Source organism: Aquarana catesbeiana, linkage group LG01 (genome assembly GCF_042186555.1).
Source record: "Aquarana catesbeiana isolate 2022-GZ linkage group LG01, ASM4218655v1, whole genome shotgun sequence".
Taxonomy (NCBI): domain Eukaryota; kingdom Metazoa; phylum Chordata; class Amphibia; order Anura; family Ranidae; genus Aquarana; species Aquarana catesbeiana.
Window position 1 is genome coordinate 285,113,204 of NC_133324.1, and position 27,480 is coordinate 285,140,683.

General features: G+C 42.0%; 1 protein-coding gene across 4 annotated transcripts in view; it reads left to right on the plus strand.

Moving 5' to 3' along the window:
• CABIN1 (calcineurin binding protein 1) overlaps positions 1-27,480 on the plus strand; it is a 372,633-nt gene that overhangs the window by 47,221 nt on the left and 297,932 nt on the right. For all 4 annotated transcript variants that reach the window (XM_073629206.1, XM_073629207.1, XM_073629208.1 and 1 more), the window contains exons 12-19: positions 98-315; positions 1,446-1,524; positions 1,632-1,819; positions 1,972-2,124; positions 3,915-4,109; positions 15,300-15,536; positions 21,526-21,679; positions 26,069-26,184. In XM_073629206.1, the coding sequence (XP_073485307.1) occupies positions 98-315; positions 1,446-1,524; positions 1,632-1,819; positions 1,972-2,124; positions 3,915-4,109; positions 15,300-15,536; positions 21,526-21,679; positions 26,069-26,184 (1,340 nt within the window). The remainder of the gene's footprint in view (positions 1-97; positions 316-1,445; positions 1,525-1,631; positions 1,820-1,971; positions 2,125-3,914; positions 4,110-15,299; positions 15,537-21,525; positions 21,680-26,068; positions 26,185-27,480) is intronic.

Consider the following 27,480-nt stretch of genomic DNA (forward strand, 5'->3'; position numbering starts at 1 on the left):
TATTTGCTTACTCTGTTCCACTGAAACATACATGTTAGGTACACATAGAATTTTGTAAATTAAGCTCTGGCTTCTTTTTCATGTACTGTCATTACAGAAAAGCAAGATGTGCATCAATTTTTGTTGGATAATCTGGAAAATGGTGGTATTCTGGAGCTCTTGATGAGATATCTGAAAGTGATTGCTCAGAAATTCTTAGTGAAGTGGCCCTCAGGTCTAGCAGATGTTGTGCTTAATATTTACAATAGCTGGAGGACGCACAGTAGTGGACTACCCAACCCACTGCTCAGGGATTGCAAGAACCAGCACATTCGGGTAAGAAGGACAGCAATCTTACATAGATTTAGGGCAGCCATGTTAAACTGGCGTTTCTTTTGCTGCCTACAGCACTTATACACAATCAATGGTGTTTATTTATTAAAGCTGAAGAGTGCAAAAATCTCTCACTTCTGCATAGAAACCAATTGTCTTCCAGGTTTTATTGTCAAAGTTTAATTGAACTAGTTGAGGTTAGAAGCTGATTTGGTTTCTCTAAACCTCTAATCTAATCTAAATCGTGTACAATAACAATAAGTGGGCAAAAGTAGTGACAAAACTATTTTTGGAAAACAGTACGGTGCCGCAAAGTTTGCGTCGCACTGATTGGGACCCTCCTATTGCCGGCAATAGGCTTCCGATTCGACATGCGTTTTGACCGGTCGAACGGGGACTGAGCGTCAACATAAGGAAAATTTACTTTTTAAGTTTAGTTTAAATATTTCTTGTAGACATTTGAAAAGGTAATCTTGCAAAAACATAGGTGTAAGACACTCAGTGTAAAATGGTAGGTTTATTGTGCAGGACCAATATCTTTCAGTTAGGTATGAGGAGCAAGAGTTCCTTGTGAACAGTGCTCTTATGAGAGCAGAACTCAGGATTGTCTAATGCATTACAAGATAATTCTATGTTTCTGAAGGGAGGACATGGTTATAAATATCTCCTTTACATTGCTGCGATAGGCAACTTTTTGACTGGCATAAAAGCCCCATTCACACCTGAGCATGTTGTAGCTCAGTGCTCTAAAATGTTGTACAAGCCAATGCTTTTTAAATGGTCCCTGATCACTGTTGAACATTCAGACGGCGGTAGCGGAATGCCTGAAGCTCCAAATTGGCTACTCTTGAAAATAGAATTGGGCATTTTTGTCCTTACTGGCTTCAGTGGGGGCATGCAAAAAAAAAAGTGAGAAAACACATTGCAAACATTTAAGGCGCTCCCAGATTCACAATATTAATGATCTATGGCGTCAAACATGCACAATCCTGGCCCTTGGAAGCTATTGTACAGCACTACACTCCAAAAAAAAATATAACATAAAAAAATGCCTCAAATTTGCCTACATGCCTCCCTCAAGTATGACTTGGGGCTAAATATCACTTATCCCTCTTCTTCACTGTTCTTTACAGGACATGATGGTTATGAGTTTGACTTGCATGGAGCTTCAGCTAGACCAATGGCTTCTATCGAAAGTTAAGAATGGCACAGGTATTGATTCAATGTTGCTTTTTGTACAGAGTAGATTCCACAGTCATATTATCATGTTATGGCACATTTGGATATGTTTGCTTAAAATAGCCTTCTTGTCTGTGTAGCATCTCCTTGGAAGTGTCCTGCTGGAGTTGCTGGAGACTGCTTTGGAGCCGAGTTCTCTGGATCTCACTTTATGGAGGATCAGATGATGATGGCTTTTGCAGCTTCTCAGCGTGACCTGTTTCCAGATGGCTGGCTCAATTATGTAGTGAGAGTGTACTGGCTGAAGGCAAGATTCTTGGCTCTCCAGGTCAGTTGATTGATATATGCTGGTATTGTTTCACTGAAGCTTTTTTATTATAATTATTCTTATCCATTTCATTTTGTTATATTCTTCTTGATGGATTTTGTTTAAAGAATATTATGTTGTTAATTGCCTTCATGGTTGCTATTTCTAATTAGGGGGACATGGAACAAGCTTTAGAAAACTTTGACATCTGCACGGACCTCTTTCAAACTCCAGAAGCTAGAGAATACAGACTGAAAGAAAAGGAACAATCTGTGACAATAAGACTACCAAATCTACAGCTAGACTCTACAATTTCTGTGGAGGAGGTTTGTACTTGATTTACAGTTATTTCTGGCTGCACTGCCAGTTATTGGTGCCAGCAGGACAATATGCGATTGTTCTTGCGTTCTCCCAGATTTATTGTCAAGTGCCTCATTCTCACTTTAGTATTACCTCAAAACTGGGATAGATGCTATCGCTGACCAATAGCAAAATGCAGTAGGGGGCTGGCCCCAGTACTCTATTCTTGGAGGCTCTAGATGAAAGTTGAATTGACATGCGGGCACCTGGAAGTACCTGCTGTAGCATTAGACTTAGATAAACTTATTAAGTACTAACTAGCTAACAACAGACAGTGGTCTTGTGCGCTAAAATAAACTCTCTAAAATTCCCTGTTTGTGAAACCATTTGCTGCTTGACTTAAAATGGAAGTGATGGCATTTTTTTTTTAAAAAAGCTTACAAGTAGACAGACAGTTTATTGCAGAAGAGAAGACAGAAAACAACCCAAAAGTGCAAAACAACCTGCAAAATGAACACTCCAGAATGAGAGCTAAAGTCAATATAATGTACACCTAAAAAGTTAAAAAGGTTGTGAAGCCTATTTTTTTTTTAATAACAAACATGTTATACTTCTGTGCAATGGTTTTGCACAAAGCGACCCCAAACCTCCTGTTCAGGGTCCCTCTCTGTGCCACCATAGGAAGCCACTTCCTGGGGCTCACATGCAGGCATGCTCCCGAGCCAGACTGGGTACGTCTGTAGACACAAAAATCATGTCTGGGCTCCGAAGCCTGCTCTCTGCTAACAAGATTTATTGATAGCAACAGGAGAAAATGGTTCTCACTGCTGTCTCTCTCTCTTCTCAATGCAGGGAGAGAGCCGCTGCAAACAGGTACAGTGCTGGGTTCATACCATCGTCGCATGCGGCTCCCAGCAGGGGTCTGGTGCATCCTGGTTCATCATTTCAGGTCAGATTTCAGCCCGAATTTTTGGCTGAATTCGGACCTGAAACGGACCAAAAGACGCACAGGACTCCTGTGCAAATTTGCACCGGAATGCAGCGGAGATATGTGAACTGGCTCCATAGAGAGCCGGTCAAAATTTCCTGCTATTGCGAATTGGATGTGGAGAAACTGCATCCAACTCGCAACAGTGTGAACCCAGCCTAAAAAGCATTATTAAAACCTTTGTTAATTTTGTATTTTTTTTTTAAGAAACCGTTACTATGAAATACCTTATTAAATCACCTCACGGCTTGCACCAAAATAATAAAAAATAAATATAATAATCTAATGAAACCAGATGTGCAATTTACAGAATGGAATGCATGTCCAGATTCTCATTCAAACCCCAGTGCCATTGTGCCAGGCTTATATATTCAATAGGTTTACTGTTGGCACAACTCAGAAAACCTACCATTTTCTGTCAAGTCTTGTGGAATCTTGCAAAGATTCTAAGGCTATGTTCACATCTATGCATATGCGATTAACAAAAAAGGAGTCTGACCATTGCAGCAAGCAGCATTGGAAGGCAACATATGATATTGAAAAAAAAGCCATGCGTTTTGGAGGCCCGTTTTCCAGCGAGTTTTGTGGGTTTTCTTGCATGCCTTTTTAGTTGTTTTGTGTTTTTCAGATGTGTTAATGTTAAAAACTTAATATAACACCCTTGCTGACTGCTAAATATATCTCTGTGTGCATTAAACAGTTGCTTTGTGAATTTTGCTTCTGTTGTTGTGCTAATTAAGATTTTAATCTAATATGAAAATTATAGATTATCTTTTTAAAATGTTGTTACAGTTGTCTAGTTTTCCACTGATGTGTTTTTTTCTCTAGATTGAGAATAGTCTAAAGTCTCTGGAGAGATGCCAGTCACTGGAGGAGATCCAACGATTACATGAAATAGGGGACTACTCTTCAGTGGTTCGGCTAGTGTGCCCTACGCTGTGTATGAGTGGTTACAGCCGGTCTAAGCACCTTGACTTCATGACCTCCCCTCCTGAACGGCCAGCCCAGCTGCTACTTATGCAGGTGACTAATCATAGCTTTTCTTCTTTATAAAGAGAAGAGCATAAACACTTATGTTTGTGTATGTGACACAACTCATATCCTCTATAGTATTAAAGCTAAGTGACTATTTTACATTCACATGGGGGATTCTGCCTCCAGTTCAAGATCCCACCCCTAGTGCACTCATTAGACTTTCTTCTATACCCTTTGCACTTCTGTCCGTTTTGCCTGCTTCCATACCCTCAGCAGTCCCCTCCTGCACATACTGCCGCTGTTGTATAGTCTGCAATCCCCTTATGCACATACTGCCGCCATCATACCCTCTTCACTCCTTTTCTGCACAGACATACTGCCTACTTGTCATATCCTCCTCACTTCACTGCTGCACACCTTTCTTGCTGTTCTTTTTATTTGCACTCCTCAAGATACTCCATACACAGTAGATATTTATTTCTTCAGCGACTTCACTTAAGGCTTCAAAAATGATGCTTGAGCTAATGTATCCTCAGCAGCAGGAGACAAAACGATTGACCGCACTCCAAGGATAAGGAAAATTGCTTTATTGGTATAAAAACCAATGCTCGCCTCTGTGCTGTCAGGATGCTGTAACCTCGATGGTTTTTCATGTTGGATGTTTTTATACCAATAAAGCAATTTTCCTTATCCTTGGAGTGCGGTCAATCGTTTTGTCTCCGGCATCAGTTACCCAGATCACAGACTGGACCTGCACCTGATCATTAAGGAAGATATTACCATCACCTGGAGCGGCGTTACTCCCGGTTTGTTGTTTGCTGCTATCCTCAGCAGCAGCTTTGGAGGCTGTACCTGGACCCCACTGGACTGGAAGATTGCAGGGTTAGCCTGGAGTATGTCCTTTGAGCACTGAGTTCTGTATTGTGGTGCTTCCTATACCTTCGTGTACTGTTGATAATTAGCAGAGCACTATCCAAATCTAGAGCCATGGCCTCTGGTGTGTCAGTCTTTCAGGACTCTCCTAGAGTGTAAAGCTAGTCGCTACTCGCTACTGTGCAGTTGCAAACTTGTTTTTTACTGCCAGCCGCTGGTTTCACTGTGGTAACCAGTAGGACTGAGTGATTTGAGCACTGATGTCTTTAGTGTGGCGGAGCATTGCTCTGTGCTTTATCTCGCATCATCCCGCTGTTTGTTCTGCTTCTGAAGAATCTTGTAAATCATCTAATCTCTGGTCTTGTTCCACTGCCCACCTATAGTGACTTGGTCACATTCGACCATCTGCGACTTTCATTAGCACTAGCTGCTTGGATTTGTGAGTACGCAAGTCTTTACCTCATCTTGGACCTAATTGTTGTCCGCTACACGTGCATCATGCCTTTTCAAAGACACACATAAAAAGTACTGCTTTGCAGGGTACTAATCCATACAAGAAAAACCTCTTACTTCCTCCAAAGGGTAAAGCCATCCAGTGGAATAACCAAGTAGTATGGTTCAGAAGGGGAAAGGGCCAAATGCTTGGCCCCACCCTTTCAATTCATCTTTCCTGGCCACGTAGGCCGAGTACCTGGATGAGGGTCTGGTATGAAATATAGGTGTAACCCTACACCAGTACACATTTAAACAGTTAAAAAAAACAAAAAACTTTGGGTTGCTCCTATGTTTCACACTAGACCCTCATCCAGGAATCCAGCCTGGGTGGCCAGGAAAGGGTGGGTAGTGGTGTGTGTTCCCTTCCCTCTTGAACCATACTGGGCTACATGCCTAAGAGGATACCTTGCAAAGGTGGGGGGCAGTAAAGAACCCCCCCTCCCCCTCTTTTCAAGGCACCTTTTGCCCATTTACAGGGACAAGGGCCTCATCCCCAAGAGGATGTGGGGGTTTGCAGGGGTGGACTTATCAGAAATGGTAAGGCCCCCAGATATGCAACTCCCCAGGAATATGAGTACAGGATACATTAGTACCCCCCATTACTCATTCCCCCAAAAAATGAATAAAGTAAATAGACACCCACACCACGAAACCTGAACCTGAAGCTCATCCCTAATCACCATGTAATACTTAAATGAAAGATGCATTTTCAGTGATCATCATAATCATTGGAGACTTGTCGGATTTGATCAGCAGAGCAGTTACCCTATGTACAGTGAGGGGAAAAAAGCATTTAATCCCCTGCTGGTTTTGTACGTTTGCCCACTGACAAAGAAATGATCAGTCTATAATTTTAATGGTAGGTTTATTTTAACAGTGAGAGACAGATTAACAACAAAAATATCCAGAAAACACATTTCAAAAAAGATGTAAATTGATTTGCATTTTAATGAGTGAAATAAGTTTTTGATCCCCTATGAATCGGCAAGATTTCTGGCTCCCAGATGTCTTCTATACAGGTAACGAGCTGAGATTAGGAGCACTCCCTTAAAGGGAGTGCTCCTAATCTCAGTTTGTTACCCTTATAAAAGGCACCTGTCCACAGAAGAAATCACTCAATCAAATTCCAATCTCTCCACCATAGCCAAGACCAAAGAGCTGTCCAAGGATGTCAGCGACAAGATTGTAGACCCAGACAAGGCTGGAATGGGCTACAAGACTATCGCCAAGCAGCTTGGTGAGGGGGTGACAACAGTTGCAATTTTTTGTTAAATGGAAGAAACATAAAATAACTGTCAAACTCCCTCAGTCTGTGGCCCAATGCAAGATCTTACCTCGTGGAATTTCAATCATCATGAGAATGGTGAGGAATCAGCCCAGAACTACACGAGAGAATCTTGTCAATGATCTCAAGGCAGCTGAGACCATATCACCAAGAAAACATTTGGTAACACACTACACCGTGTAGGACTGAAATCCTACAGCTCCTGCTAGGTCACCCTGCTCAAGAAAGCACATGTACAGGCCCATCTGAAGTTTGCTAATGAACATTTGAATGATTCAGAAAAGTACTGGGTGAAAGTAATGTGGTCAGATGAGACCAAAATCAAGCTTTTTGGCATTAACTCAACTCGCTGTGTTTGGAGGAGGAAGAATGCTGCCTATGACCCCAAGAGCACCATCCCCACCGTCAAACATGGAGGTGGAAACATTGTGCTTTGGGGGTGTTTTTCTGCTAAGGGGACAGGACAGCTTCACTGCATTAAAAGGACGATGGACAGGGCCATGCACCATCAAATCTTGGGTGAGACCCTCCTTCCCTCAGCCAGGGCATTAAAAAAGGGTCATAGATGGGTATTCCAGCATGACAATCACCAAAACACATGGCCAAGGCAACAAAGGAGTGGCTCAAGAAAAGCACATTAAGGTCCTTGAGTGGCCTAGCCAGTGTCCAGACTTTAAGCTGAAGGTTCGAGTTACCAGACGTCAGCCTCAAAACCTTAATGACTTGGATCTGCAAAGAGGAGTGTGACAAAATCCCTCCTGAGATGTGTGCAAACCTGGTTGCCAACTACAAGAAACGTCTGACCTCTTTGATTGCCAACAAGGGTTTTGCCACCAAGTACTAAGTCATGTTTTGTGAAGGGGCAAATACTTATTTCGCTCATCAACATGCAAATCAATTTATATTCCATTTATTTTGAAGTGCGTTTTTTGGGGTTTTTTGTTATTCTGTCTCTCGCTGTTAAAATAAACCTACCAGTTACTGTAGAGCATGGGTCTCAAAGTACCAGCCCGCTGCCCATTTACGGCTCACGGAGCGGTTACAAATGATCCGCAGCACTTGCCACTTAGCTTGCAGCCACTAGCCCGTGCAACGCCTGCAATAGAGAATCACACAAGCCGCAGAAGTCACCGCCTGATTCCTCCTCCCCATGTCCCCCGCCGCCCGCGGTCGCAGGTGACCCCTACCCTGCTCAGGAAGAGCCTGCTGCTGCTAGGTCACTCGTTAGTAATGTGATTGGGCGGACCTCGGGGAGGAGGTGAGGTTAGCCTTGTCAGTGGACCCATCCCTCTCAGGTGCATGCAGATGTGAGAGAGCAGCACGGAGAGTAAGTCACCAAGTTAGTGTGTGTGCAGCAGTGTACTGCTGAACTGTAAATTGGACTCGCTATATTGAATCTCTTCAGATGGGACAACTGGCAAGCTGACATGATGGAGTTACATTGTGTTCCTGTTACACAAGTGAAAAGAGGGGGGGGGGTTGTGTACGTGTGTGTGCGCGCACATGTCTGTGTACGTGTGTGTGTGTGCATGTCTGTCTTTGTGTTTGTGTGTGTGTGCATGTCGGTGTGTACGTGTGTGTGTGTGTGTGTGTGTACATGTCTGCGTGTGTGATATATACACATGTGGGGGGGGGGCGATTGCATACAGGTGTGAGGGGGGGCTGAGTGCGTACAGGTGTGGGGGGGGGGCTGAGTGCGTACAGGTATGAGTGGGGGCTGAGTGCATACAGGTGTGAGGGGGGGCTGTGTGCATACAGGTGTGTGTGTGGGGGGGGGGGGGCTGAGTGCATACAGGTCTGAGGGGGGGCTGAGTGCATACAGGTGTGAGGGGGCTTAGTGCATATAGATGTGAGGGGGGCTGAGTGCGTACAGGTGTGAGGGGGACTTAGTGCGTATAGGTGTGAGGGGGGCTGAGTGCGTACCTGTGTGAAAAATTATTCTCAACTATGAGGTTTAATATATCTAGAAAAACGTGTTGTGCTGTCTAAATATGTGAATCAACTTTCAAATATAATGAATAATAATCTGGGCCAGAAATAGCGGTGACGTCAATACGCTCGTGAGAGTGCTAGGATGATTTTCGTTTCCAATTCCTGTGATTACAGTCTTGTTGTAAGTAGTTTTTCCCCAATCATCTTTCAGGACAGCACCATAGAGAGACACTGGCTCCTCCCCACTTAGGAAACACTGCCTTTCAATTCAATATTTAAATCTCACCGTCCCACCGGCCTCTCAGTTCAGGTGTTTCCTCCAGTGGGGAGACACTGCTAGGGAGCCGTGGCTGGACAGTCAAAGAGGCTGAATCCAAAATATTCTGAGGAGGAGGGGGGAGTCGGGTCTCTCTACCTCTCTCGCTCTCTCACGCTCTTTTCAGTCAGATAAAGGCTGGGGAGCCGCTGTTACATGTTTAAAACTGGTTTGGCGTGCCTCAGCTTCTCTTGGGGAAGGAGGACAGCTGAGGAGGTCCGCGTTCTTCCACCCAGGGGGGCGCTGTGGGAAGTGCACCGGTTCTCTCTTGCCTGTTCAAGCAGCCAGCATGTGAAGCTCTATGGCCTGGCCGGATGACGGGCGACGTCAGTTCCGGCGAGGGCAGGAACGTCCAATCCCGCGTCTTCCGGTTCTGGGACAGCAAACGGACCAAGCGTTCGGCTGGTGCGACCCTTTTTCTTTGCTGTAGAGTCAGCTGTTGGGGGCACGATCAATCACTATCCTCAGCGGACATGTCGGAGGCAGAGGTCTCACGAACTGCTCCAGGAGACAATAACACTAGCCATGCTAAGGTAAATGGAACCCTGGGGTGGTGTTCCCTTACCTAATCCTGATAGCTTCACGGGTGTGTTCCCCTCACTGGTGATCGGGGGGAAGGGGAGTGTGTCTGGGACCCTGGTGGTGGTTGGTCCTGGGGGGGGGCACTCCTGGTGGTCCTCTGTAAAGGCACTGGTAGGATTGGGCATTTATGGCAGCTCTCTCTCTCTCTTTTTCAGAAAGCCACAGAGAAAAGCAAGTCGCCTCATGGTTACAAGAGAAAATGTCCCTCTTGTAGAGTCAGCTTGGGGGAATCCTGGACCAAGGCACTCTGCAAAGAGTGCATTGAGGATTTAGTCATGGAGCAGGCCGCAGAACAGAGTACAGATCTGGCTGCATCCGTCAAGGAGCTTTCTAGCACCTTTCAGTCCTTTAAAGCACTTTTTTCTAGCTTCCAGTTGCCGCAAGCCCAGAGCAATCCTTCACCAGTGCAGCAGAGTGTTGCACCTAGCCCAGTGGACACTCCTTCTGTTAGTGGAGAGAGACCAGGGGGCTCCAGAGAGGAAATTGAGGAGGAGCCAGACAGCCCCGCTTCAGATTCCCAAGGGGAGTCGGATGCAGAGGAGGTGGATGGGGAATCCACAAGAACCTCTTGCTATAAACTTTCCCTTGACGAAGTGGAGGATCTCTTGGGAGCTATAAAGAAAGAATGTAAAGATCCTGAGAGTAAACCTTTCTTTTCAAGGGCTTTGAAGCAAAGGTTTCCCTTTGCAGAAGAGGAGACTCTAGCCTGGAATAAATCTCCTAGACTAGATGCTGCCTTTTCCCAGGTTTCCAGGCATATGGATCTGGCCTTCAAGGATATGGGGGTTCTTTCAGACCCATGGACAGAAGGATGGACTCTCTTTTGAAGAAGTCCTAGGATTCATCGCAGGGAAACCTTAAGCCTGCCATGGCGGTCACAGTAGTCGGATGCAGAGGAGGTAGATGGGGAATCCACAAGAACCTCTCGCTATAAACTTTCCCTTGACGAAGTGGAGGATCTCTTGGGAGCCATAAAGAAAGAATGGAAAGGTCCTGAGAGGAAACCTTTCTTTTCAAGGGCTTTGAAGCGAAGGTTTCCCTTTGCAGAAGAGGAGACTCTAGTCTGGAATAAATCTCCTAGACTAGATGCTGTCTTTTCCCAGGTTTCCAGGCATACGGATCTGGCCTTCGAGGATATGGGGGTTCTTTCAGACCCATGGACAGAAGGATGGACTCTCTTTTGAAGAAGTCCTGGGATTCGTTGCAGGGAAACCTAGGGTAGGTAAAGCAGAGGAATCTAATGAAACTGTTTGGTCATTTTGTGATTGTATATGAAAGAATCTTTTAAGTGTAAGGTTTCTTATAAATCTGTTGAGATCTTTAAACAACTGGAACAAATTGGGTTGTGTAGTGGGAGAAAAAGTAAGGCCTATACTTAACAGGGAAATATCATCATCTGTTAATGTGTGGGATGATAAATTAAACAATTTTATAGTTTCTGTAGTTTGGTGCTGGTGTTTTTGTTTATGTTTTTGTTTTCTACATTCTCCCATGCATCCTCGTCTATGTATTTTCTTTTTCGACGACGTTTGGGATGGAAGCCCCTGTCTAAAAAAAGGAGAAAAGGACAAGGAAGCCGATTGTGCAGGTATTTCACCATTTTGAAAGTCGCCCATTAGGAGATCAAAGGAAGAAAGGGGAAGAAAATTATTGGTGTCATTATTGTAACCAATAGATGGTGCAATATCAGAAGTATTGGGTAGGGAGATGGTAGAGCGAACAGGGGGAGAAGTGATGGATGAGGCGATAATGGAACAGGATGAAGCAAAATTGGGGGGTGTGTAGAAGATATAGTGGAAGGTATGTCAGAAAGTTCACTGACTGGGGATAAATGACTGTTGGACTTGACAGATGTTGTGGCTTGATTGATGTTAGGTAAATGTTTGTTAGGGGGACCTTGGGGTCTATGTCTAATCTTGGGTCCATGTGTGTGCAATGCTCTTTGAGGTAAAGGATTAACTCTCTGTGGATTAATATCCCTAATAGGCTTTTTAGAGGAGGAGAAAGAACCAGTATTGAGTGTGGTTGCTGAAGGAGATACCTTACGCTTAGTATAAAGCGCTTTATCAGACACCCTGGAGAAGGGTAAACGTTCATGAGGGCCGATATGGAATTATTTTTCTTCCAAGAAAAGATATTTCCTTTGGAGTAGTCATTTAGGTCCCTGTGAAACTTATTGAGTTTGGTTTCAATGAGGGTATTCTCTATGGCTTGCACTTTACACCTTGGTGGTTGCTGTGGTTAAATTCTCCCATTATTCATTTCATTTTTATTTCTATTTTTATTTTATTGTATTTTATGTTGTCCGGGTAGATCAATGGATTTTCATTTTTCATTTTTTATCCAGTTGTAGTATTTATTATTCATTGTCATTGCCCATATATTTTATACATTATCATATATTTACACCACTTTATTGTTTAGCAGATATGGATTAATATTCCATCTTGCATTTCCTTGTCCCTATAATGCCGTGTTTTAGAGATCTTTCCACTTGGCCAACTAGCAATAAGTAGCAGCGCTAATTACCTAAAAAACGTACACCCGAAATGATATATAGAGTGACATATATGATTAAATATATGTGAATACACAACAGCTCATAAACAAAATGGGTTAAATACACATAAGAAAACAACTCTAAAAAGGCATCATCAAGTCCATTTAGATATAAATGAGGAATTATATAATCCTGTGATAGTATCTCCCAAGTGATGTTTGCTGGGTAAACAAATGAGTCCTCCACCGCACCACTGTGATAACACCAGTAAATATATATGCTTACCACAAGGCAAGCTCAAATAAGCTTGTGACCTTAACCCGGTCGGGGCCTTTAAAAAGAAGGGATGAATGGAGGCGATGATCCACCACACCACATAGAGGAGTCGTCCCCGTAAAACTTTTCATAGACACTTCCAGAGCACCGGAACACAAGTTACTCAAGGGGTCCCCTATGCCTCTCACTGCTTCTGCTGCCCCACGAATCAGGCAGTGGCAGTGAGAGGCATAGGGGACCCCTTGAGTCCCCTATGAATTGCAAAGGGGGAGATGCCTCTCACTGCTTCTGCTGCCCCACGAATCAGGCAGTGGCAGTGAGAGGCATAGGGGACCCCTTGAGTAACTTGTGTTCCGGTGCTCTGGAAGTGTCTATGAAAAGTTTTACGGGGACGACTCCTCTATGTGGTGTATCATCGCCTCCATTCATCCCTTCTTTTTAAAGGCCCCGACCGGGTTAAGGTCACAAGCTTATTTGAGCTTGCCTTGTGGTAAGCATATATATTTACTGGTGTTATCACAGTGGTGCGGTGGAGGACTCATTTGTTTACCCAGCAAACATCACTTGGGAGATACTATCACAGGATTATATAATTCCTCATTTATATCTAAATGGACTTGATGATGCCTTTTTAGAGTTGTTTTCTTATGTGTATTTAACCCATTTTGTTTATGAGCTGTTGTGTATTCACATATATTTAATCATATATGTCACTCTATATATCATTTCGGGTGTATGTTTTTTAGGTAATTAGCGCTGCTACTTATTGCTAGTTGGTTTGTTGGGTGTGTATCTCACTTGTAGCGGCAGCTTTTTGGATATAATTTTTTTCAATAATAATATTTTTTCAATATTTGCTATTATTCACTTTATAATTCATCACAGCGCGGTATTTACTGTTTATATTTTCCACTTGGCCAGCTGCGTGTTGTCTCGCAGCCGGCGCATATAAATGCCTCTCCTCCTATTCCCTATAACTACACTTGAGAAAGGAGCGCGCATGCGCCCCATGGACGTTGCGAATGCTCTGAAACGCGCTGTGTTTCCCTCACTCAACTGACGTCACACGCTGGCTCCGCGAGCTGTCTCTTCCTTCCCCTGCATGATCGGCTGTTCCCGTCCTGGTTCCCTGCCATCATTGCAGCCACGGACCCATGACACTCTTCGAGCTTGTGTTTGAATTCGCAGCCATACCATCTGTTTTCTACCTGTGGAGAGCTTTGTTCTTTGCTAATATGTAAGTGGCTACTTTTCTTTCATTACATGGAATAAAGCACTTTTACTTAGAGGCGCTCCTCTCTCTCTTTTGTTTTTCTAGTTTTCATAGAGGTCAAGAAATTGTTTTACCTACCTTCTGTTCGAATCCTGTGAGGGAACAGGAACATATTTTCCACAAATTGGACATTAGAAGGTGCGTCCTTCAGTACTTAAATAGTACAAAACAGTTTAGGAAATCCAATTCTTTTTTTTGTGTTATTTTTAGGGGCTAGGAAAGGGTCCAGAGCCTCTAAACGTTCGATAGCCAGATGGTTGAGGTTGGCCCTTAGTCAGGCTTATGTAATCGTGGGTTGGAGCACCCAGAAGGGTATTAAAGCACATTCCGCCAGGGCCGTGGCGACTTCTCAAGCAGAGTGGGCTGGTGCTTCTCCGGAGCATATCTGTAGAGCTGCATCGTGGTCCAGTTTTGCCACGTTTGTGAAGCACTACAGATTGGACCTGCTGTCAGCCAAAGACCAGGCCTTTGGGCGTAAAGTGCTGCAGGCAGTAGTCCCTCCCTAAGGTAAGGTGCTCGATTATCCTTTCTATGGTGCTGTCCTGAAAGATGAATGGGAAAAAACTGAGTTACTTATCGGTAACATCCTTTTCCAGGAATCTTTCAGGACAGCACAGGTACCCACCCAAATTGTTGGCTATCTATGAGAACTCATTGCATGAGAGCGTCAGGTAAGATAAAGATTTCTATGACGTATTCTTCTGTCTCCCCAGTTGGCCGGAGGTACTCTTGAAGAACTGAGGGGCCGGTGGGATAGTGAGATTTAAATATTTAATTGAAAGGCAGTGTTTCCTAAGAGGGGAGGAGCCAGTGTCTCTCTATGGTGCTGTCCTGAAAGATTCCTGGAAAAGGATGTTACTGGTAAGTAACTGTTTATTTAATAAATGCCAGTTTTTTAATTAGGACGCTGCGCAATGAGTTTCCTTTTTTTCTTATGATCGCTGATTGAATCGGCCTCTGAGGATATCCTGTGGCTACATCTTTGGCTCGTTTTCACCGATTCCCTGCTGGGAGGCTGGATAAGTCAAGCTGATCTGCACCTAATGGGAGGGGTAATAGAGCTCACAGATGCAAGTATAGACCTTGATAGGTCTTTGGATCTGGTAAGGAGACAATTTTGCCGGATATATTCAAGCACTGGATGTTGCACTTGTTTAAGGATGTTTGCAATTTAATACTATGGACTTTATTGTTTATATGATTATTCATTATATTTGAAGGTTGATTCACACATTTAGACAGCGCAGCATGTTTTTCTATATATTTTTGGATGTTGCTGGGTACAGTGTTGTGAGTGCTGCTGTTTATAATTTATTATTAATTCATTCATTTTATTCACATACACCAAGCGCATTATATATTTTTTATCCATTAATAAATCTAGCACCAGGTCTAGGCTAACTGTTGCCCATCTCTGGGCTGTTTTTAGGGTCTCAACTGCTAACTCACTTAAAGCAAACTTGGCTCATTTAACACAGAGCAAACACTGCCAAGCATCTGGCAGTAAGCAGTGACTAGTAGCAAGCAGTAATTACCACTGTATATAGTTTAATGTTGTTTTTGAAGTTTGAAAGTTTGCATGCAGCACCCATGGGATATGAAAACTTGTCCAGTGGCCCTCAGGTAATTTGAGTTTGAGACCCCTGCTGTACAGGAAATTAATCAAATACTTATTTTGACTTGACTCCCTTGTTTCTTCTTTTTAGGATTCCTTACTGAAACTCTCAGATTTCAGACAATGCTTTGAGTGTTCAGAGGTTGCACTGAATGAAGCCATCCAACACATGATGAGCCCGACATCTGGCTCACCTAAGGAGGAATGGGTTGCCACAGCAACACAGTTACTCACGGGGATCGAACTGACTTTATCATCTGACAGCTGTACTTTGCAGGAACCCACACTGACTCCACGTCTTGTGCGTCTCAGCAACAACCTCATACAGGTAGTAAAGCAGAGATGCACATAGCATGCTTCTGCATTGAAATAAATACAGCACATCTAACATATCCGTTATCAATATAAAGAAGAGAACCTCTTTAATCAGTGGTAAAAAGTGTTGTGGTTTTGTACATATTATCTATCTTTATTTAGTATTGTCAGTACTTGTAAAATATCAAACATCAAATATGAATTTTCTCTAGTCTTTGATTCATCAGGTAGGTGGAGCTCTTTTAATTCTTTTCACATATTGCTTTTAGCATGTGTAGTAAAAAGCATGCTCCCAGAGATAAAAAGCTCATCATGACATTTACATAAAAAGGTGAATGAATCAGAGAATTGACTTCCCCCTAAAAATCTTCAGTCTCTAGGTTTGTCAGATAGTATTTCCACTGCTGGTCATTGTGGTTCCTGCAGTCACTACATCACCACTGTGTTCTATAGTTACATATGAGTTATTTGTAGGAACCGCAGCATCCAGCAAAGAGCATGTTACCTGACACACCTGGAAAAAGGCAGTTGTTCAAGAGAGCAAAGACTGCCCATAGGAAAGATGAGTATAAGTTATGGACTCGTAACTTCAGGTGATTGGACATTGGCAAAACTTGAGGACACACCCCCTGGGTGCCCTGTCTTTAACCCTACCCCACACTGTAAGTCCACAACTTTTTGCTAGCTCCATAAGATAATGGTCCTCATCTTCCATAAAAGAAATCTCTCTTAACCACTTCAATACCAGACACTTTCACCCCCTTCCTGCCCAGGCCAATTTTCAACTTTCAGTGCTCTCACATTTTGAATGACAATTACTCATGCAAAAAGTGAATAAAAAAGTCAGGCGCTTACCACACAACCTCAGCTTCTCAAAGCAAATCCAACATAAACCACATAAATATAATATGTTCTATACATCAATCCATAGAAATCACTTGATATGCAGAAAAAGAAAAAAGTCCATAAAAAATATGAATAGTCCTTTCATAAGAATCTCCAACCACCAAGTCTTCTGATTATAAAGCGCATAAAACTCCTTCAATTAGTGCTCCACCAAAGTGTGTACAAAATGCACATTTACCAACCATACATGTTATATATGCCTTGTATGCTCTTTTAAGGGTCTCACCCATTTTTGTTCCTCAAATCACAGTTGTGATAAACCACAAGTATACGGCCACATGCAATTGCACCAACCACTGGCCCTCCGGATCTCCTTTTCTCATTCCCAACCACCGGGACCTAGGAGAAAAATGTCATTTCTGAGCTAGCGTGATATTGTTTAATAAAAGTTAAAGAAAATATAAAAGCAATTTTGCACTTACATTGTATGGTGCTAACGTCAGCACCAACATATACAAGTATATAGTGTGGAGAAAGGGCAACACCGCTGCAGGTGATATTAATCCTCCCACTAATGACTGGGTGCTGGTCCAGTCCCTGGTCTGAGCAATCCAAATAAGAAAGAAAGAGTGATGAGCCTCAATGCACCAGGAGCTTCCTGATGACGCTGGTATACAAAATTCATTGAGGCTGTGCGGCCGCCATCGTTTACGCCACTTCCTGTTGGGTTCGGATTAGCCTTTCCGGTTGTTGGAACGCATGCCGGCTTGGACCGTGCGGCCTGCAGGACAAAAAACCAGGCTGTATATGTTGGTCCAAGCAATCCAAATAAGAAAGAGTGATGACTGCACTCCAGAATCAGAGGTACAAAATTGTGTTCCCTTTTATTCCATAAAATCCAAAACCTAAGTCATAACACAACGTTAACCTTGGCTGTGTCTGTCTGTATCGTTTTATGACTTGATTCATGTTTTGGATTTTTATTGAATAAAGGAGAACACAATTTTTTACCTCTGATTATGGAGTGCGGTCATCACTCTTCTTTCTTATTTGGATTGCTCTGACCACGGACTGGACCAGCACCCAGTCATTAGTGGGAGGATTACTATTACCTGCAGCGGTGTTGCCCTTTCTCCACACTATATACTTGTATATGTTGGTGCTGACCTTAGCAAAAGTACAAAATTGCTTTTATATTTTTTCTTTAACTGTTGATAAACTATGTCACACTATCTCAGAAATTACATTTTTCTTCTAGGTCCCGGTGGTTGGGAATAAGAAAAGGAGATCTGGAGGGCCAGTGGTTGTGTAAATTGCATGTGGCCATATACTTGTGGATTTTCACAACTGTGATTTGAGGAACAAAAATGGGTGATACCCTTAAAAACATCCAAGGCGTATATAACATGTATTGTTAGTAAGTGTGCATTTTGTACACACTGAGGTGGAGCACTAATTGAAGGCGTTTTATGCACTTTATAATCAGATGACACGGTGGTTGGAGATTCTTTTAAAAGGACTATTCATATTTTTTAATGGACTTTTTAAATTTTCTGCATATCAATTGATTTATATGGATTAATGTATAGCACATATTGTATTTATGTGGTTTGTGTTGGATTTGTTTTGTGAAGCTGAGGTTGTATGCTATTTTGAGGTGGATATCCACTTAAAGGGGCAGCTTCACGCATTAAAAATTATTATGGTTGGTGCCACAATTTACACACATTTTTTTACAAATTACTCGTGCAATACTGTACCCAAATGATATTTTTATAATTTTTTTTTAGAGTGAGATAGAGGTTCTTTTGGTGGTATTTAATCACCGCTTGGTTTTTCATTTTTTTCTTATATAAATGAAAAAATACCAAAAAGAAAAATATATATATATATTTTAGTTTCTGTTATAAGATTTTGCAAATAAATAATCTTTCCTCATAAATTTAGGCCAAAAACGTATTCTGCTACATTTATTTGGTAAAAATAACCCAAATCAGGATATATTATTTTGTCAGTGTGAAAGTTTTAGAGTCTACAAACTATGTTATATATATTTTAAAATGTATAATTCCTGATGTACTGTGGCCTATCTCATTTCTTGAGGCCCTTAAATGTCAGGACAGTACAAATACCCCCCAAATGACCCCATTTCGAAAAGTAGTGAGTCCAAGGTATTTAGTAAGAGGCACGGCAAGTTTTTTAAGTTGTAATCATATGACTAGTGTGGCAGTGATCATGGACACTAACTGGTGACAGTATTAAAAAAAAAAAAAAAAATTATATATATATATATATATATATATATATATATATATATATATATATATATATATATATATATATATAATTTTTTTTATTATTATTTTTTCACCTTTTTCAAAATGTTTTTAGTATTTTTTTTTTATTTTTTTACATACTGTGACCAGAGCAGTACAGTTTCACCATAGTCTCCTCTCGCATTATTAACTTACTAACTGACATATCAGCATGGATGTCGCACCACTTCCTTAAACTAAATCTCTCTAAAACTGAGCTATTAATATTCCCCCCCGCCTGTGCCCCCCTTCATGACTTTTCCATCAAAATCAATAATGCAACCATCAGTCTCTCCCCTCACGCCAGGGTACTAGGTGTAATCCTAGACTCTGACTTGTCATTTCAGCCTCAAATCCAATCGTTGTCAAAAGTTTGTAGAATTCACCTCCGTAACATCTCTAAAATTCGCCCCTTTTTAACAAATGAAACCACCAAGCTCCTCATTCACTCCCTTGTTATCTCTCGCCTTGACTATTGCAACTCCCTTCTCATTGGCCTGCCTCTCCATAGGCTATCCCCTCTCCAGTCTATCATGAATGCTGCTGCCAGACTTATCCACCTTACCAACCGCTCCGTGTCTGCCAACCCTCTCCTCCAATCCCTACACTGGCTCCCAATCACCCAGCGAATTAAATTCAAAATACTAACCACAACATACAAAGCCATTCACAACTCTGCTCCGAGCTACATCACTAATCTTGTCTCCAAATATCTTCCAAATCGACCTTTACGCTCCTCTCAAGACCTCCTACTCTCAAGCCCTCTCATCTCCTCCTCTCATGCTCGTCTCCAGGATTTCTCCAGAGCCTCTCCCATCCTCTGGAACTCGCTACCTCCACCTGTCCAGCTATCCCCTACTCTTGCTACCTTCAGGCGATCCCTGAAAACTCATCTCTTCAGGAAAGCCTATAACGTCTCTAACTAATCTTTTACCACTTCCATCAGCTCATTCCCCACAGTTACAACCTTTTATACCACCTGCCCCACCCTATTAGATTGTAAGCTCTTCTGAGCAGGGCCCTCTTAATCCTCTTGTATCTTATTGTATTATAACTGTATTGTCCCCCTTTTATATTGTAAAGCGCTGCGTAAACTGTTGGCGCTATATAAATCCTGTATAATAATAATAATAATACTGCTCTGAGAAGGTGACCAGGTGTTTTGTTTTGTTTCACTATTGCAGTGAAGATCACTGTTATAAGCGATAATTTTTATGAACGGCATCCATTCATGCGCAATTGTGTACTATTGTGATAGCTGTGATTGGCCAGAGCTATCACATGATACATGTCCACTGTGATTGGCCCCTGTAACATGTGATCACTGTGACTAGTCACAGAGATCACAATAGTACACAGTGAATGGCTATGAATGAAAGCCATTGTGTACTATCGACATGTGATCGATGTGATTGGTCAAAGCGATCACATGGTAGTGGAGCCGGCCAGTACATAGATCTGTCATCCAATGTGTCCCGTGGACACAGCCTGTGACAAATTGTACTGCTGCGTGGCCCCTAGGGTGCGCATGAGGCGCATACCTGGAGGATGTCATATGACGTCCACCCAGGGTGGTAGTGCTACTGCCTGTTCGTTATTTTATGTAATTTCTTCAATCAGCTATTCGCTGTCTTCTAATACAGCAATAGAAGTGATGCATCTGGATTAGTGCAACTTCAGTAAAACCTTGGGAACTGTGCCTGAACCCCACGCTGTGAGGATGGTCTGTAATGTTGCATAGAGGCACTGGATGCTGCATGGAAACTTTGTGCAAGCTGTAAACGCTTCAGAAGACCCTTTCTGTGTGAAAACTTTGCTGTTTTCTTTTGACATGCTGCAATGAAGACAAACTTTTATCTGCATAGCAAGTGCTGCTTTCATCTTTTAGAACTAACTTGTCAGCTAATGATTTGATTCAGCCATGGCATGATCATTTACAGTAGCTATCCTGGGTTACAAGTGTAGTGATTATACGAATGCTACTGAATTTGATAATCTGTCGGGGTGCATTGACTTGCCCTCTAATGGCATCCAGCTAAATATTACCACATACGGTGCTGTTGGGAGGTCATGATGGCGTGTGCACCCATCAATATAATAAAGGGTGCATCTCTGCCTGTATACTGTTGTGATCTTTTGGACCCGGAGTGTGCTTATACATTTCACCGGTCAAAACCACTTTCATACTTTAGCATTCGTAATCTTCAAATGATTTTCAGCCATAGAAGCATTGTACAGTAGTTTAAATAGACTAAAGCAGGGAAGAAGAACTCCAGGCAAAATAACTTGTTAAAAATCTGCTGGGTTACAGATAAATAAAAGCGGAACTTCACCTACTACAGGAAGTTCAACTGATTTTGTTTGTCTCCCACCTCTTCTGTGTGTATTATATATTTTATTTGCCTTTGCCTTTGTTGTGGTTGGTAGGAGTTGTGGGGTTACATTGTAAAACTGTAAAACCTCTATAAAAAATATCTGAAAAAAAAAATACATACATGTGAACTTTTTTTTTTTTAACCTGCCAAAGGATTTGTTATAGTTGGCCTGGGATCTCTCGGAAATCTGTCCTCTATGAAACCTATTTCCTTGTTTAGCTTTGCAGCTTTCAGTTCTGCCTCTAGTCCATTTGTTAAATAATTAAGCAGAAAGCTGTAAATCTGAGGAAGAAAATTAAGACTTTCTTGACTATGCAATGTGGTAAAACATTTATTCTTGTAAAGCAAAAGAATTGCCAAACTAACATATTCTTTGGCTGGTAATACTGCTGCTCTGCTGAAGTTTTACCTTGCAATTGCATATTTCAGCCAGTCGCGATGACATTTTTTATGTTCTTTTTCTCAGCTAATAGACTGCAGTATGGCTGTGCAGGAGGATACTAAGGAGCCATCTGTGTCTTCCGTCCTGCCTTGGATTATCCTCCATCGAATTATCCAGTATGAAGAGGAGAACTTTCGCTCTATTTGTCAGCGGCATGGACGGGCAGGCGATAAGGAAGGTAATGTTAAATTGTAATAAAAATGGAAATTGAAGTGTCAAGCTACTGCTAAGAGGTCCAGATACAACTTTATTCCAATAAAAATTGTTGATTGAACACAATGTGAATGAACTAGAAGGGAGGTTTGGTTGCTGACTGGATTGTCCCTTCAGTTTCTGTTTTTGTTACATTGCACTACAAGCCAAGGAGACAGTGGGAATACTCTGGGGTGTAGAGGCCACTTCCCCAGGAACCAGGTTACAGTATTTACATCAACAGCAATACTTTAAGATAGCAATAACCATTTGCATCCAGTGTTATTTTTCCACTCTCCTCAACTGTTTTAAATTGTGTCCTCCATATAAAGATGCAGCATTGCTAGGTACAGAAAATGAAAGCACATCACAAGACTATAACGCAGTTCATTTCCAGCTAGATCTTTACTAGTGATTTGCACATATTCATAAGGAAGCATTAAAGCGGATTTCCACCCGAAAGTGGAACTTCCGCTTATCTGCCTCCTCCCCCCCTCTGGTGCCACATTTGGCACCTTTCGGGGGAAGCGGGTACCTGTTACCTGTTTTTGACAGGTACCCTGTCCCCACTTCTGACGTCCCTCCCCGAAGCGAGGTCTGGCTCCCTCCTCCTTCCCTCGCTGCTGGGCCAGTAGGAGAGGGCAGCCCATTCACAAAAGGCACCCTGCTGTCAAGCCGAAAGACTTGACGGCCAGGTTCCCTTACCAGCAATGGTGGCAGCAGCACCCGACAGCCAATGAAAACAATGGCTGCAGTGCCGACACCGCTGGACTCCAGGACATCAGAACATCCTATCCTAATATTAAAAGTTAGCAGCTACAGTATGTGTAGCTGTTGACTTTACATTTTTTGAGGGGGAGGCAGAACTCAGCTTTAAGTATTCAGCAAGAATTGAGTTGGATATCAAGCAGTAAATTATTACCTTGTCAGGAATAGCACCATGTGGCCAGTGCATAGTGTTCAAAGTATTCCACATACCACTTCTATGAATAGTGATGGGCTGTGTTTATAGGTGACACATAACTTGGTGGGGTCTGCCTTACACTGGTTATCATTCTCTATGAGCCTGCATCAGTCAGACCCTGCCCAGTTGTCTGCATTGTAAAGACACAGCTCAGCATTGTTGATAGGAGTAGCAGTGCTGAAGGCTCTGAACAGACAGCCCATGTGGTACACAAATGCTATTCTAGGGATGACAAGGTACTCACGGTTGCTTGAAAGCCACCCCGCATTTACCTCATGCAGATTTTTTTTTTTTTACATAAAGCAGTGTTATTTTTTTACTTTACAAGTGGGGTGGCTTATAGAGGTGAATAACCCCTCAAGGCAGAGTGGTGTGTTTGCAGCTGCTGGGACACATATTTGCGCTGCACATAGAAACAATGGATTCTGGAATCATTGCTATCACACATGGACTGTGTTAGAATTGAGATGGAATATTATTGCAGGATGAACACCACAAAACAGGTAAGTGCAAATTATTTAGGAGGAAAGAAACTTTACTGGTGCCAGATAATTGGTTTCCAATAGCAACTTGTAGTTACAATCAAATTGAACGAAATTGTCAACTCAATGTCTTTACAGCATAAAACTGAGATTTTTCTAACTCAAAATCTTCACAATCATTTGTGAATGCTTCTGATGCATACGTATGTTTTTTTATAAAGCAGATGGTAACCAGTACAATCAATGAGTAGGGGATAAATTCCAAACCATCCTGCGCTAATCAAACTGAACGTAATCAGCAACTCAGTGTCTGCACAGCATAAAAATCAGTCTATTATAAAAGGCAGGGGTAAAATCCAATGTACAAAAAAGTCCACGCATTTTAACCAGTTTGTTGAGATTACGCCCCCCCCAAATAAAATTTTTGCAGCATACCAGTCATTTGATGTGGTAGTTGTGTTTGCTTTTTTATTTTAGTCTCCTTTTTTCAGGCCTCTTTACTTATTTTCTTCTGATGATCCTGCCAGTGACACGCTTTATGTCCTCATTGTACTGTATCTGTTGTGGAGCCACCCTAGGCTGCTCCCCTAATCTGGACTAAAAACACCTCCTGTTGGCAATTACATAGCGGGTTATTGCTTTCTGTTCAGTCCACATGGTGACAAGGATACTGGATATCTGACTGAAACAACAGGTCAGATATTTGTTGTTCTTGCAGAAGATGTACTTAAAGAAATCTGGTGCACATTATTTAGGGCATAATGTGTAACATGCTCCAGTACCAGTCCCCGCAACTAAAAATATTAACAAACAAAGCAAACAAAAGAAAAGTTTTAATTATTAATAGTTTATAAAATATAAGTGAACAGAAAAAAATCAGCAGGAAAATGATAATGAAATGGAGAAAGAGAATAAGCAGTTAATTAAGGCTGATTAGAGTAATTTAGGGGTTAATAAGGGGTTAAATAGAGGAACATTTAATAAAAAAAACAAAAACAAATGTTTTTTACTTAAAGGATGCTTGAAACTGACTTCATCTGCAGATGGAAGTTCTTTGATCTGTACATAGATAAACAAAAAGAAAAAAAAAAACAATGTTTCTTTTTATTTTTTTGTTTCAGCTGAGCAATGTTTTTGATAAACATTAGGGCTGCTTTTTTTTTTTTTACAGCTCCAGTTGGGATGACTTTGTTTACTCTTCAGCTGTCAACAGAGGAACCCCACTGACAGCTGAATGAGTCAACGGTTGTTAAGGACGAGGTGGCCCCGCTCCTTAACAACTGATAATTTCTGGCTTCTTCTTTTCTTTTTTTTTTACATTTCAGCTGTCAGTGGGAGAATCCCGCTGACAGCACTGAGCCTGAAAGCATCGGTTTCAGGTATGGGAGCATTTGCACGAGTACCGATACTCATGCAAATGCTTAGTATCGGCACCAATATCAGCTCTCTGCTCACGGAGCTCTGAGAACCAAACAATCAGCAGTCTTTGATCGCACAGTTTTTAGTCTTAGAGCCAGATGCAGCATCCACATAGGTAAGTATGATTCCTTAAAAAAATCCCATACTTCTCTTTTAACCGCTTCAGCTCCGGAAGATTTTACCCCCTTCCTGACCAGAGCACTTTTTGCGATTCGGCACTGTGTTGCTTTAACTACCAATTGTGCGGTCGTGCGATGTGGCTCTCAAACAAAATTGACGTCCTTTTTTCCCACAAATATTGCTTTCTTTTGGTGGTATTTGATTACCTCTGCGATTTTTATTTCTTGCGCTATAAACAAAATAAGAGCGACAATTTTGAAAAAAACGCATTATTTTTTACATTTTGCTATAATAAATATCCCCCAAAAATATATAAAAAAAACATTTTTTCCTCAGTTTAGGCCGATCGTATTCTTCTACATATGTTTGGTAAAAAAAAAAAAAAAAAATTGCAATAAGCGTTTATTGATTGGTTTGCGCAAAAGTTATAGCGTTTACAAAATAGGGGATAGTTTTATGGCATTTTTATTAATAATTTTTTTTTTTTACTAGTAATGGCGGCGATCAGCGATTTTTATTTTGACTGCGACGTTATGGCGGACATGTCGGACATTTTTGGGACCATTGTCATTTATACAGCGATCAGTGCGATTAAAAATGCACTGATTCCTGTGTAAATGACACTGGCAGTGAAGGGGTTAACCACTAGGGGGCGGGGAGGGGTTAAGTCAGTACTAGGGAGTGATTACTAACTATAGGGGGGATGGGCTAGCTGTGTCGCTACTCTGATCACTGCTCCCGATGACAGGGAGCAGAGATCAGTGACACTTTTCACTAGGCAGAACGGGGAGATGCTGTTTACATCAGCATCTCCTTGTTCGTCCTCTCCGTGAGGCGATCGCGGGTATCCCCGCAGCGATCGAGTCCGCGGGACCCCCGACACGACTCACGGAGCCGGCGGCGCGCACGCAATGGCACAGCTGGGAATTCAAATGCACGTACCTGTAAGTCTATTTGCCCAGCCGTGCCATTCTGCCGACGTACATCGGCGTGCGCCGGTCGGGAAGGGGTTAACCAAACGCCTGATTTTTAAATTCCTTTCTTTTACTTAGCACAGTTTCCTTGAGCTGCACCACTAAGGCAGCCAGTGTCTTAGTGAATATATACTTTTCTGTGCTTTTGAAATGTTGGGATTGTATCATAAATGTCTCCTGTTTGCTGTGTTGTGAAGTGCTTCCTCATTTTTACTGACGTATGGCATGGGTGCAAACCACTGCATTGCCAAGACATACATACGGAGCTAATGTAGGAAAGGATCTTCTGAACAGTAAAAATAGAATTTTCATATTCATACTTTATTTTGATTTGCATGCAAGTCAGAATAGTTTCTTGGGATATAAGAAGAACCATTGTATTTCTTTATTACCTGATGTAAGAAGGTCTCTTCTAGGAGATTCAAGCACTCCAATGCTCCCATCCTCCCTCATGTTGCTGAACGCAGCCCATGAGTACCTGGGCAGAAGATCATGGTGTTGTAACTCTGATGGAGCCCTTCTCAAATTTTATGTAAGTTATTGTATACAGTTTAGAAATAGACTGGTGTTCAGTCACACCTAACTTGATGTTTCTTTTGTCAAGAAAGTGAAGGTTGTTGTAAACAACCTACAAATAGCAAATGTGCATCCTTAATAAATGTTCATCTGAATTATAAGAATTAACCCAAAGAATACATTTAAAAGACTATAGATTTCCCTAAAAATGAAAAAGAATCCTCATAAGATCTGCTTTTACCTGTATGAATAATACTGTATAAACCCGCTGCATCTATAAAAAAAAAAAAGACAACCAATGAAAAGCACAATGTTTATTTAGCACCCTTGTATCTATCAGGCAAGGAATTAAACAAAACAAAATACAGCTTATCCTAATCCTACAGTACAGGAAACAGGCAAAGAATTCATAGGCCCTGGAGTATAGTCTCGCACTTTCCGGTGATTGGACACTGGCAAAACTTTTGAGGTGATGCCCCCTTGGGACCTTCCTTATAACCAAACTACTCCATGAGTTTTCAGTTTTTTGCTGGTGTCCTGGAAAGCACACAGCATGTACAAGCCATAAAGATTACCAAAACAAAGAAAAACAGTAATTCTGGAACCCAAGTATTGGGTTCCAATGTATATCACACATTCAAGACAATATGGCTTAATCACAAACCTTTCAAAAACATGGACACCTGCCCCAAGTAGGTGTTAGTTCAATAGCTGTGAGTCAAACAAATTTCACTTGTAGCACTAGTAAAAACCTGAGGGGTAGTGCAAAAATAACAAAGGGGAAGAGAAAGAAATGAGAAAAGAGTGTGGAGTAGTCCGGAGCAACCCTATAGAAATGCATATGTGGTATAGCTAGACATGTGCTGAGAGGGCCAGTGAGACACTTCTTAGCCCTAGGCATCCCTCAATTTTTTTTTCAGCAAATCAGAGGAAGAATACAAAATGCATGCTGTCCATAAAAAAAAAACAAAAAACAAAAAAAAACAAAAACATTTCTGTGGCTTCCTGTTCCAGAGCAAGAAGTTCTCCCATTATTTTACCATTTTATCATGGGGTTCTGTAACTCTTCAGTCATCTTTTTCACTGCCTTTAATACCATAAAAGCAGTGCATCCGGATTAGTGCAACATCAGTAATACCTTGGGAGCCGTACCCAGACCCCATGCTGTGAGGACGGCCTGTACTGTTGCTTTGGGCAGTGGATCCTGCATGGGCGCTGAGGCACTTAGTGCAACACTTTGTAGTCAGCTACATGGTGCTTTACAGGTCCAAGGCCATGTCCATCACTATGGAAGTTAGACCCCTTTTGGGTT